Source organism: Panthera tigris, chromosome A2 (genome assembly GCF_018350195.1).
Source record: "Panthera tigris isolate Pti1 chromosome A2, P.tigris_Pti1_mat1.1, whole genome shotgun sequence".
Classification (NCBI taxonomy): Eukaryota; Metazoa; Chordata; class Mammalia; order Carnivora; family Felidae; genus Panthera; species Panthera tigris.
In genome coordinates this window covers 122,640,916-122,653,747 of record NC_056661.1, presented here as the reverse complement: position 1 = coordinate 122,653,747, position 12,832 = coordinate 122,640,916, and the positions used below count along the sequence as shown (strand labels likewise).

At 43.4% G+C, this 12,832-nt stretch overlaps 1 protein-coding gene across 1 annotated transcript in view; it reads right to left on the bottom strand.

Annotated features, from left to right (window-relative positions):
• The window catches only part of FKBP9 (FKBP prolyl isomerase 9), a 42,252-nt gene that overhangs the window by 1,703 nt on the left and 27,717 nt on the right, over positions 1-12,832 (bottom strand). The window contains exons 7-9 of the mRNA XM_042969515.1: positions 8,215-8,401; positions 4,376-4,521; positions 1,961-2,124 (exon numbers count right to left, since the gene is read on the bottom strand). Of these exons, the coding sequence (XP_042825449.1) occupies positions 1,961-2,124; positions 4,376-4,521; positions 8,215-8,401 (497 nt within the window). The remainder of the gene's footprint in view (positions 1-1,960; positions 2,125-4,375; positions 4,522-8,214; positions 8,402-12,832) is intronic.

Here is a 12,832-nt window from a genome sequence, read left to right as displayed (position 1 = left end):
CTCCCTCCCTCCCTTCTTTCCTTCATACAATGAAAACATAACCGTGCCCTTGTAATTCTAGCATATATCCTAGTGGGAAAGACACACAATTAGAAAAGAACATAAAAAATTAAGTAAGTCACATGTTAAGTTCAAAAGTGCAATGCTCCAGAAAACAAAGGAGTGGAGTCAAGTAAGGAGGATCAAGAGTACAGGTCGGGGAGTGGGTTGAGGTCTCAATCCAGTGGTCAGGGTAAAACCCCAATGAAAAAGGGAGACCCGTGCAAAGGCTTGAAGGAAGGGAGGGAATGAGCCAAACAGTTATCCAGGGAAGTGTCTTCTGGGTGGAGGGACAGCTGGTGCAAAGGCCCAGCGTGTGCAATGCCTGGTAGAGAGGAGCAGCTGAAGAGGAAGTTACAGCGAGCAGGTCGTGGAGAACCTTCTTGGGGTCTTTGCAGGCCACTGTAAGGACTCTGGAAACAGAGGGGCTTCTGCAGGGTTCTGAGACAAAGCAAGCCATAATCCAATTGAAGTTTCAGAAGGATCACTCCGGCTGCCATGAGGGGCAAGGCTGAAAAGCACAAAGACCTTCGTAGAGGTCCAAGCAAGACCAAGCAGACAGTGGGCCAAGATGCTACCGACTGGAGGTGGTGAGATGTAGATAAATTTTCAGGATAGAGCTAGGATGATTTCCTGGTGGGTTTACTATAGCCTATGTGAGAAAGAGAGGAGTCAAAGATTACTGAGTGCTCTCACCTGGCAACTGGAAGGACAGAGTTGCCATCAGAGGAGATGAGGAAGGCTTTGGGTGAGGCAAGTTCAGGAGAGGGAGGTAGCAGCATTCAAAAAATGAAGATGTCAGGTGGGCAATTAGATGTCTGAGTATGAGGTAGAGAGAGAAGACCAGACCAGAGCTACAAGTTTGGAAGTCATGGCATGTGGATGACAAAGCCACTGGACTGGTTGAGATCACCAAGGGAGTGACATGAGATGGAGGAGAGAACAAGCTCAGGACTCAGGCTGGGGACACTCCAACATGAAGAGAGGGAGAAGATTCCTGAGAAGGAGCCACTAGTGAGGTAGAAGGAACACCAAGAAAGTCTGGTCTGGAAGCGAGGGAAAGAAGGTATCCTGCAAAGCAGTCAGCTGTGTCCAAGAGTGAGGACAGTGAGCAGTGACCACTGGCTGCAGCCACATAAAAGGCACTGGTCACCTTAGCAAGACCAGGTTCAGTGACACAGAAGGACAAATGTCTGACAGGAGTGGATTTAAAAGTTTTGACATTTTCGCTGTAAAGGGAGCAAAGAAACAAAATAAATGAGAAGATGCACCAAGAAAAGGGAAAATAATAGCATGTTTTTATGCTAATGTGAGCAATCCAGTAGCCAGGGAAATGTGGCTGATGTAAGAGAGAAAGGGGAGAAGGCTGGAGCCGTGTCCTTGAATAAGCAGATGTGGAACAGGCAGATACTGGAACTGAGGAGGGTGTGACAGGACAGCCGACTCTATTCTCCAGCTCCATGAAGGGGTGTCTGCTACAGAAGAATCCACTCAGGACCTAGATGATCAAGATGGAGATATGTACCATGGCTCAAACCACTAGGTAGCTCTGTGACCTCGGGCAAATCATTTATCTCGTCTGCGTACAGCTGCTGCTTCTGAAAAACGGGGATGATGATTACATGGCTGCCACAAGGGCCAAGCAAGAGAATGTATATGAAAAACATTCAACATAATGCAGGCATACAGTGAGCACCCAGGAACTGAGAACCAAATCTAGATCTGTCAGCCCTAGGATCAAGCCCTGTACCTCTCAGGGCCTCAGTTTCTCCAGGGAGGAACTGTGAGCTTCAATTTAGAGAGTGTGTACAAAAGTGCGTCCTCCTCACTCTGAGAAGGCTTCACATCTGGAATGGATCCCCTGCCCCAATAAGGCTCCCCCCAGCTCATTTAGTCCCACTCTCTTTTGAAGGTCAGTTACCTCTTCGAGGAGGACTTCTCCATCACCATCCTTGTCGATTTCTTCGAACAGGTTGGGTGACACCTCGCCATTCCATATGAACATGTACCCCTCAGGCAGACCCGCCACGAGCTCCAGCAGCTCAATGTCAAACACCAAGACGGCACTGCCGGGTACTTCTCCATCTGCCTCACCAATAAGGGAGGAATCAGGGTTAGCACCACCAGGCAGCAGGCATGCCCATCTCAACCTCCCTCCCCCACCCAAGGTTCTAGCTGCCTCACAGATGGCAAGCATTTCCTGCTCAACACCAGGGGCACCTGAGTGGCTCAGTCAGTTAAGCATCCAACTCTTGATTTCAGCTCAGGTCATGATTTCGGGGTAGTAGGATCAAGCTGCTTGGGATTCTCTGTCTCCTTCTCTCTCTGCCCCTCTCCTGCTCGTGCTCTAAATAAATAAATAAACAAACAAACTAAAAAAAAAAAAAATTCAAATAATCCAGTGAAGAAATGGGCAAAAGACATGAATAGACACTCTCCAAAGAAGACATCCTGATGGCTAACAGACTATAATATAAACAAATGTTCAACATCATTTATCATCAGAGAAATACAAATTAAATCACAATGAGATACCACCTCACACCTGTCGGAATGGCTAACATGAACAACTCAGGCAACAACAGGTGTTGGCAAGGCTGCAGAGAAAGAGGACCTCTTTTGCATTGTTAGTGGGAATGCAAGCTGGTGCAGCCACTCTGGAAAACAGTATGGATGTTCCTCAAAAAACTAAAAATAGAACTACCCCACGACCCAGCAATTGCACTACTAGGTATTTATCCAAGGGATACAGGTGTGCTGTTTCGAAGGGGCACATGCAACCCCATGTTTATAGCAGCGCTATTGACAATAGCCAAAGTATGGAAAGAGCCCAAACGTCCATCAATGGATGAATGGATAAAGAAGATGTGGTATATATATGCAATGGAGTATTACTCGACAATCAAAAAGAATGAAATCTTGCCATTTGCAACTACGTTGATGGAACTAGAGGGTATTCTGGTAAGTGAAATTAGTCAGTTAGAGAAAGACGAATATCGTATGACTTCACTCATATGAGGAACTTAAGATACAAAACAAATGAACATAAGGGAAGGGAAGCAAAAATAATATAAGAACAGGGCGAGGGACAAAACATAAGAGACTCTTAAATATAGAGAACAAACAGAGGGTTGCTGGAGGGTTTGTGGGGGGGGATGGGCTAAATGGGTAAGTGGCATTAAAGAAGACACTTGTTGAGATGAGCACTGGGTGTTATACATAGAGGACGAATCACTGGAATCTACTCCTGAAATCATTACTGCACTACATGCTAACTAACTTAGATGTAAATTAAAAAATAAATTAAAAACAAAAAAGTTCAAAACCAGCAAGTGGTTTTTTTCCAAACTGTAAGTACTTACCATTAGTAAGTCATGAAATCTATTTACAGCATGGTGACCACCAATTTTTTAAATTCAGGAATAAAATAGATCAGGGTACACTGTCCATAGAAAGGATAGGTATGGTTTCATAAAACTTGAGTTTAAATTTTATATATAGAACTAATTGTGTATGAGTATATGTATAAATTGCATGTTCATGTGTAACACAGATGGGGAGATAAAAAGTATTTCTTAACTCTATGTCTTGGTGAAAAAAGTTTGAAAAGCACTAGTAGAGACCACAATGGTAGAATTTTTGAATAAATCCTATAGCAGAACCTTAAGAATAAAACAGTATGCCTTAAAATCCTGACCTAAAATATGACTGTAAACACAAATTTGAGAACAGTATATATAGTGCGGGCTCAAATGTAAGTATGCGAATATATATATGCATGTATATATAATATCTTTTTTTAAATTATTATGTCATAATTATTTATAATATATATCACAAGGTCTTCTAGGGTACCCATTTTTTGAAGTGTTTCTTCTTGGACTGGAGGAAGTAGCAGGCACTTTATGGTTTTTTTGTTTCTTTTTTAGTAAGTTCTACGCCCAACATGGGGCCTGAACTCATGACCCCAAGATCTAGAGTTGCATGCTCCACCAACTGAGCCAGCCAGGTGCCAGATTTTTTTTTAAATGTTTATTTACTTTTGAGACAGAGAGAGAGCCTGCACAACCAGAGGAGGGGCAGAAAGAGGGGACAGAGGATCTGAAGTGGGTTCTGCTGGTAGCAGTGAGCCCAATCCAGGGTTTGAACTGACAAACCGTAAGGTCACAACCTGAGCCGAAGTCGGACACTCAACCAACTAAGCCACCCAGGCGCCCCTGATTCTTTGGGTTTTAAATGGAAGAAGCATATTGGGGCTTTAAATATGGTACCCCAAAAGCACAACACTCAGATTGTGAACGTGCCCCAAAACCCTTTAATGCTGGTGCTTACTCACCCACGCCAGCCTCCCCGTAGCCCAGGTGGGGTGGGATGATCACTGTCCGTTTCTCTCCAACACACATCTCTCGGAGACCCATATCCATTCCCAACACAACTTGTCCAGATCCCAAAACAATATTATACGTTTTGCCTAAATTCCACCTGAAAATGAAACAGAAGAGTCCCTCGTTAGGTCATCAACCCATTGATATTTGAAAGCGTTTTCATGAAAAGGACCATCTCTTCTGCCACAGACACAGAACCCCTATCTAATCAGGAAGAAACATCAGACAAGAGCAAACTGAGAACGATTCTGCAAAAAACGAACCTGTAATCTTCAAAAGTGTCAAGGTGAAAATCAAGGAAAGGCTGAGGAATCAGTCCAGAGTATTGGAGAATATGAAGTGGGATCATTTTGCTATCAAAGACCTTCTGGGAACAAGTGGCAAAACTTAGGTGGGGTCTGGGGATTAAAACGTGATAACGTATCAGTGTTAACTTTCTGGTTATAAAGTATGCGTTGAATTATGTAGGAGAATGTCGACATTTGTAGGAAATGGGTGATGGGACATCATGGTGGCAACCTATCCCCAGCGATTCGGGGAAAAAAGAAGTCCTTCCTTCGTACTGCTCTTACAACTTTTCTCTATATTTTAATAAATATCCTAGTAAGGAGTTTTCATGAGAATTTGAAAAATACATAACCCTGTGTTTTGGATTTATGTGTTTTGGATTTATCAAGACCTGACTCTGAATCTTGCTTCTGCCACTTGATTGGATGCTGAAAAATAAAACCTCTCAATTTCCTCATCTATAAACTGGTGATAATAATAGCTATCTCACAGGGATATTCTCAACAGTAAATAACTCATGATGCTGGCACGGAGGAGAACAAGTATAAAGAGCTCAAAAAATGGATGGCCTTGAGTATGCGAAGTGCTTGTGTCTGCATAGTTTTTGACTCTAAAAAAATGACCGAAAGTTTAACTTGAGCCACAGTTAAAGCATCCCTGATGTCCACGGTCCCTGAGACACCCACGTACAATAAAGTTGCCTCTATCACCTCACTCACTACCGAAAATAAATCTAGTTCCAGAACGTATGGCGCTACCGCTTTCTTCTTCAATATCAAGGAAGAGAAACCTCCCCAGTATCTTAGGGCTCCCTTGATGCCCATTTCCGGATGGTGACAACATGGAGGGGACAGCCCCCTCGGGTCACACCCCCTTCTCAGGCTTCCCAGCTTCCCCTGGGTGCAGGGCTACTTTCTCTTCTCAAGCTGGTTCCCAGGGCCAGGCTGGCTCTCTGGCACCGACAAACCAAAACAGGGTTTGCCTTTGTCCTACCTGGGACGAAACCAAAACAAAGCCAGCTCTGGCACCAGATGCCTTGGCCCAAGGCCTGTGGGAGGGAGCAGGACATCCTCTGTCCTGCCCCACACACAATTCCTCCTTTGTCAGCAGCACAGAGGCACCTTCACCCTGCCTTTCTCCGGGGACCGCTGGGACCTCCCATGGGAATACTCTGTTTCAAAGTCTTCCCGAATATTCAAAAACCTCATTTAGCTATCAAATAACAAATGTTTATTCTTCCTCTCTGAGGCCAGTTTAAACACACATGAAGAAAATCCTCCAAGCAAACATTTTGCTTTCACGTGTCATCTCTGAAAGCCCCACTAATTGTTTTTCCTCAGATCAACCGCTTATTTAGTTATTTGTTTGTTTCCTGCCAGTTTTGCTCTGACATTCTTCTCATTCTTTCTGTGCATTCCTGGCTTCCCATCCACTGCAAGCTTCCTGCTTCCCACTTGTAGGCTGCCCTCTCTGGCTCTCCGCCCACGTTGCCCTCCATCCTCTCCACAGCCAGTTTCTCTCCGTGCTGATGAAAAAGCGCCCGCAGCAGCACCTGCCTCCTTGTTTACAACGCCCGTGGAAGGCTCGGGGTGGGACCAGGTCTTGCCTTCCTCTCCCACACACATCCCACCCTACATCCCATTTTCCCATTACTCTGAAGCTTACGCCCAGAACAGACCATCGGGGATGCCGGATGTTGCTCTTCATTGTAGATTTACACGTACCACAAACGACTCTCATGGTATAGAATGGAGTCTGATAAAAGGAAGGAGCCTCACATGGCTACCGGATGCTCTGTAGGAATGTTGTGAATCCACCAAACACATTAGAAGGCAGGAAGGCTGATTCTCCCCACCCTACATGAGAGGCATATCCTGAACCCACTGAGAAGGAATTCCTTTGTTCGTTTTCCACCCCCACTTCCCCTTCCCACCTACCTCCACCCGGCAGTCAGAGAACCAGACAAGAATATGAACATTAGCAAGACAATGACAGCAAGCCATTGACCTTCTAGACTACTCTAACCTTGTGGGCCATTTTCACGTGCATAAGCGTGCATAAACGTGCATACGGGCGGGCTTAATCCCCCCAAACAACAAGGCATGCTTCTTTCCCACTGCCCTCCAAAGTCTTTTCATATTAATGCAATGAGGTTTGTTGTAAAGCAGGTCCGCGTAAATCTGCTCTCTGGAAGCTAGTATACACTTCACTGATTCTATAATGCACACATTTTCACATTTTAACATCTCTGTAATTGGGATACACTTCATAATTAACAGCATGTTAATTTGGGGGCATTTTTACTTTCTTAGAGATACATAACATGATGCTTCTAATAACCAATACGTTTTAGATTGCATGAAATACACGAAGTGCATTGGTATACGGGATCTCATAGCACCCAGAGAGAATGCTCTGAAGAGCACGTGTCCCTAGGGCTCTGTCTCCATGCCTGGCTCACTCTCTCCAGCCACACACAATGTTGCCTGAAGCTAGAAGGCAGAGGGGCAGGTGCAAGGCAGAGAAGGCCTTCCTCATGCAGCATAAATGCAGCAACACATACTTATTTATGAAGCCCTTCTTTCTCCCCAAGCCCCAACTCAGGAGTCTAAGTCAGACTCGGTACAAAAATGGATAGATTTCTATGGAGATATAAAGAAAGGCTGAAAATGTTTCTTTCCCAGAGAATATTTTATTAACTTACAGCTATACCTAAAGATTCAGAAACATAAGAAACAAAGCTCCTTTTACCAAAATTGGCAATGATATTATACTGTTGATTCCTATTAATAAAATTTCAGATTCATCTCAATCAGTTAACATTTATAAAATGCTCCCTTCGTGTTAAGACTCTGGGCTAGGTGTAAAGAATAAAAATGTGAATAAACATGCTGGGCATCTCTAAGGTATTCAGACCAGCAGCAGAGACAGAAACTAAAATAAATAATGAAAAATAAATAATTTTTGCTAATAAAAATAGTATCTTAAAAGATTATGAGACACAGAAGTGCGAGCAGTTGATTCTTCCTAGGAATTAAGGAAAGATTTTGTGAAAAGGGAGGACATTTTTGCCAGGGCAGAAGTTGGTCAGAAGGAAGGGTTTAAGCAGTACACATCTTGCGCCACTGCACATGGCAGCCCTAGAGGCAAAAGATGGGCCCTAACACAAGATAAGACCATTTAAGCAGAACAGAGCTGACAAAGAGGCTGATGTGCCAGACTGAGGAGTTTATAATGTAGCTGCGGGTTAATTTTTAAAGAAAGCAGTTATAAGATGATACCCGTTTTTCAGAAAGACAATTTCACAGGAGCAAGGTGAGACCATTCATAGGGAACTTATAGAATAATGCACCTGAGCAGTGATGTAGGCTAGCTCTCTGCAGTGGGGAAGCATGGAGAGAAAATCTCTCAACCAGTATCTGATGAAAGAAAAGGAGAATCATGGGGACCTATGGCTGTTATCCTCCAAGCTCCCTCCTCTACTGTCCCCAGTGGTCCTTACGTGGAATCCAGCAGAGTCCCATCCAGAAGGGAGGCATTGTAGTGATACTTGAGGTAATCCCCCTTCTTACTCAGCACTGAGCAGTCGGGGGGCTTGTAGTGGGAGGTGATGCTGATGGAGTCTGAAGGGTTGTGGAAGTCAATCACATGGATGTCAAACACCAGCACAGCCGAGCCAGGGATATTCCCTAAAGGACAGACAGAGGAAATTAACGAGCAAGCCCTCCAAGTGGCAGCACATGTGCCTCCCCAGCGTCACCAGGCACGTCCTCACAGACCTCCAGTGAGAAACACAGGGACCTAAATATGAAAATCTAGGGAATACTGGGAGAATGAATTGGAAGGGCGGTCAGAAGTAACCTAACCCTCATTCTATACATGGGGAAACTGAGGCAAAGATTTGCCCAGGGTCATGCAACCAGTTAAGAACACAGTTTGGAGGTGCGCCTGGGTGGCTCAGTCGGTTAAGTGTCCAACTCTTGATTTCGGCTCAGGACATGATCTCACAGTTCCGGGGATGGAGCCCTGTGTCAGGCTCTGTGCTGACAGCTTGGAGCCTGCTTGGGATTTCTCTAAATAAACAAACAAACAAACAAACTTTAAGAACACAGTTTGGACTATAATTCAAGATGATGAGCTACTGCCCCACGGAATCACTAAGCCTGAAAGATGCATGGCTAAGTTCATCACAAATGAGGAAACTAAGGCTTGCCTGGCTCCTACCAGAAGTAAGAGGTGAAGTGAGAACACCAGCTGTAGAGTGAAAAATCACTCCAGTCCTCTATCACTGTGCAGGAGAAGCTAAACTAACAGAAACTTCAGAGGGAAAAAAACACCCAGCCAAATTTGGCCCATACACACCCCTTGTGATAGGGCCTAACGGTTCACAAAGTACTTTTACAACACATCCTATCTGTTCTACACAAAATTATTAGTAAACTTTTCTTTTCCATTATCTCCACTTTTGAAAACATTACCTCACATCTGAATAATGTTTTACAGTCTACAATGTATTCTTCACATACACTATCTCATTAAATCCCTGCAACCACTTTGTGGGGTATTACTATAAACCCAGCATTAGCAGATGCTCCATGAATTTAATGGCAGCTTCTCAGGAGGCTCGAGGGGGCCAGAGGGACACCTTAAACATACGCATTGTGGTTAAACACACCCCCAGATCATTTCAGAGAAGTTTATTTATTTATTTATATTTTTTAGAGAGAGAGAGAGAAAGAAAGGAGGGGGAGATGGAGGGAAGAGAGAGAATTTTAAGCTCAGCTCGGAGCCTGAAGCAGGGCTTGATCCCATGACGCTGGGATGGGATTGTGACCTGAGCCGAAATCAAGAGTCCACTGCTCAACCAACTGAGCCACCCAGGCACCCCTCATTTCAAAGAAGATTAAATGTAAAACTTTTGTAAATAGTACTACTTAGAATCAAGGATGTATAATACTTCCATTAGTGTTTTACAGGTAAGAAAACCAACTCAGATATAACTTGTTGAAGAAAATAACACAGCTATAGAAAGAATTCAAACAGAGATATGTGAACACCAATAGCCCCTCCCCCCATCCCTGCAATGGACTTTTCTGTGTCCATTTTTGGTTGCTCTCTGTAACACACACACAGACACACGCACACACACAGACACACACAATGCTTATTAAGTACCAAACACTCTTCTACGTGCTTTATATGTAATTATTTAATTCTCATTATAATCCTATATTCCCAATCTAAGAGTACTTGGAAAGTAACCTGAAAGTTGGGGAACAGAAAATGAGGAAGTGATGGGGTGCCTGGGTGGCTCAGTCGGTTGAGAGTCCGACATCCACTCAGGCCATGATCTCGCGGTTTGTGAGTTTGAGCCCTGTGTCGGGCTCTGTGCTGACAGCTCAGAGCCTGGAGCCTGCTTCGGATTCTGTGTCTCCCTCTTTCTCTGCTCCTCCCCTGCTTGTGTTCTGTGTCTCTCAAAAATAAACATGAAAGAAAGAAAGAAAGAAAGAAAGAAAGAAAGAAAGAAAGAAAGAAAGAAAGAAAGAAAGAAAAGAGAAAGAAAGAAAGAAAGGAAGGAAGGAAGGAAATCAGGAAGTGATGCTTCCACAAGCCCTCAGGCAGAATCCATTCTTCCCTCCAGGGCTGCAAACATAGTCAAGCATCAAAAGTTCAGGGCTGACCCTGTGGAACAGAGCAGATAAGCAGAGAGGACCAGAGCCTTTCCAGAAGGCCTACTCCCTCCCCTCCACCAATCCTGCAGGGCAAAATGGCCTCAACAAAATGAAATGCCAAGAATGGAGCTGGAGAACCCCACAGAGGGCCCAGTATTTCATTCCTTCCACAAATACTTATTGAATGTTTACTATGTGCTTGGCCCCGTGGTATGTGATGAGGAAACCCCAAATTTCCTCTATGTCCTGACATCTTTCTTGGGTCAGTCCCTGAGGAATTAGCATTAGGCCCTATGCAAACATCACCAAGAGGCCAGGGAGATGCTATTCAAAAGAAGACAGAGGTGCTGCCCCCCTACCCCCTGCCCTTCTCCCCTGCCCCCATGCAAGAGCATGTAGACAGTACATATCTGAGTGCCCCTGCCCCACAGCAACATAGGATTTGGAATGAAGCAGCCTCATAACCACAGAATTTATGAGCCTTCCGATGATTTCCAGAGCCTTATATAATTCTTTGCAGAGCTCTGTCTCATACTTGATAGAAAGCCAAAAGGAAAAAAATACTTTAAGCAAATGTTTTCCATCAATATATTATTTTTAGAGAAACGAAGGATTAATCCTGAGGGCATAACAAAACATGAATACTCGGAAAGTATTTGTCTATTTCTGTATGTATCTGAACAGAATTTTACATGATACAAAACAACAGAGCATCAAGACACTTGACAAACAGGACAGGAAGCAAGATCTGTTGAACGCGTCTTAAGCTGTGACCTGGTATGACTTTATAAATCAGAAATTTAGGGGCACCTGGGTGGCTCAGTCAGTTAAGTGTCCGACTCTTGATTTTGGTTCAGGTCATGATCTCACGGTTGATGGGATCGAGTCCTACACTGGCCTCCATGCAGACAGCCAGAGCCCAGAGCCTGGTTTGGTCCTGGGTCTCTTTTTCTCTCTGCTCCTCCCCAACTCATGCTCTCTCTCTCTCTCTCCAAAATAAATAAACGTTAAAAAAATTTTTTTAATAAAAAAAATAAAAAATAAAATAAACTTTAAAAAAGAAGAAAAGAAATTTAATGGGTGCCTGGATGGCTCAGTCGGTAGAGCATGTGACTTTTGATCTTGGGGTGGTGAGTCTGAGCCCCACATTGGGGGTAGAGTTTACTTTGAAAACAGGAACTTAAGTCCGGGAGAAAAAAAAGAAAGTTTCTCCATGGTACACTCTAGCTTCCAGCCAACCTGATACTTCATAGATCCTCTGAATAAACCCTACTAAGAAAATTCTGAATATCAGTAGTGGTTGGAAGAACAAAATTAATGTATACAGCCAGCCAAACCAGGCAGAATCCCACCAGCAAAAATAATACAAAAGCAAAATTAATACTGCATCCACTAGTCCTAAGCAGGTTAGCAAACAATGGTACAGGCATACCTCTAAGATACTGTGGGTCTGGTTCCAGCCCACAGCAATAAAGCAAATATCGCAATAACACGAGTCAAATGAATGTTTTCGTTTCCCAGTGTGTATAAAAGCTTTGTCTGCACTATACTGCAGCCTATCAAGTGTGCAATTGCATTATGTCTATAAAAAACAATGCATATCTTAATTAAAAGTATTTTATTGCTAAAAAATGTAAGCCATCATCTGAGCTTTCAGAGTCGTAATCACCGATCACAGATCACCATGACAAATATAGTAACAATTAAAAAGTTTGAAATATTGCAGGAATTACTAAAATGTGACACAGAGACATGAAGTGAGCCAATGGTGCTGGGAATATGACACTGATAGACTTGTTGATGCAGGGTCGCCACAAACTTCAATTTGTTTAAAAAAAAAACCATAATACTATCTGTGGAATTCCATAAACCAAAGAGAAATAAAATGAAGTATGCCTATATATATGAGAAAAAACTTAAGAAGGAAAATATGGTTTGAAATACTATGCAATCATAAAAAAATACCTGTTGGCATAGATAGTTGTTTACAACAAATTAGGTGAAGAAGAGAAATTACAAATATGTATAGATAATCCCATTTAAAAAAATTTTTTTAATGTTTATTTTTGAGACAGAGCGTGAGTGGGGGAGGGGCAAAGAGAGAGGGAGACAGAATCTGAAGCAGGCTCCAGGCTCCGACTTGTCAGCACAGAGCCAGAGGCAGGGCTTGAACTCTCAAACCATGAGATCATGAACTGAGTCGAAGTCAGATGCTTAACTGACTGAGAAAGCCACCCTAAGCCTCCCAGGCGCTCTGACAATCCCATTTTTTAAGTTAATTTATTTTTTTTATTAATCTCTACACCCAACGTGGGGCTTGAACTCATAACATGGAGATTAAGAGTTGCACACCCCTCCGACAGAGCCAGCCAGGTGCCCCTAGGTAATCCCATTTTTGTTAGTATTTATTAGTTAGGTGGATATATATTTTCACTTCATGGTTGTTTC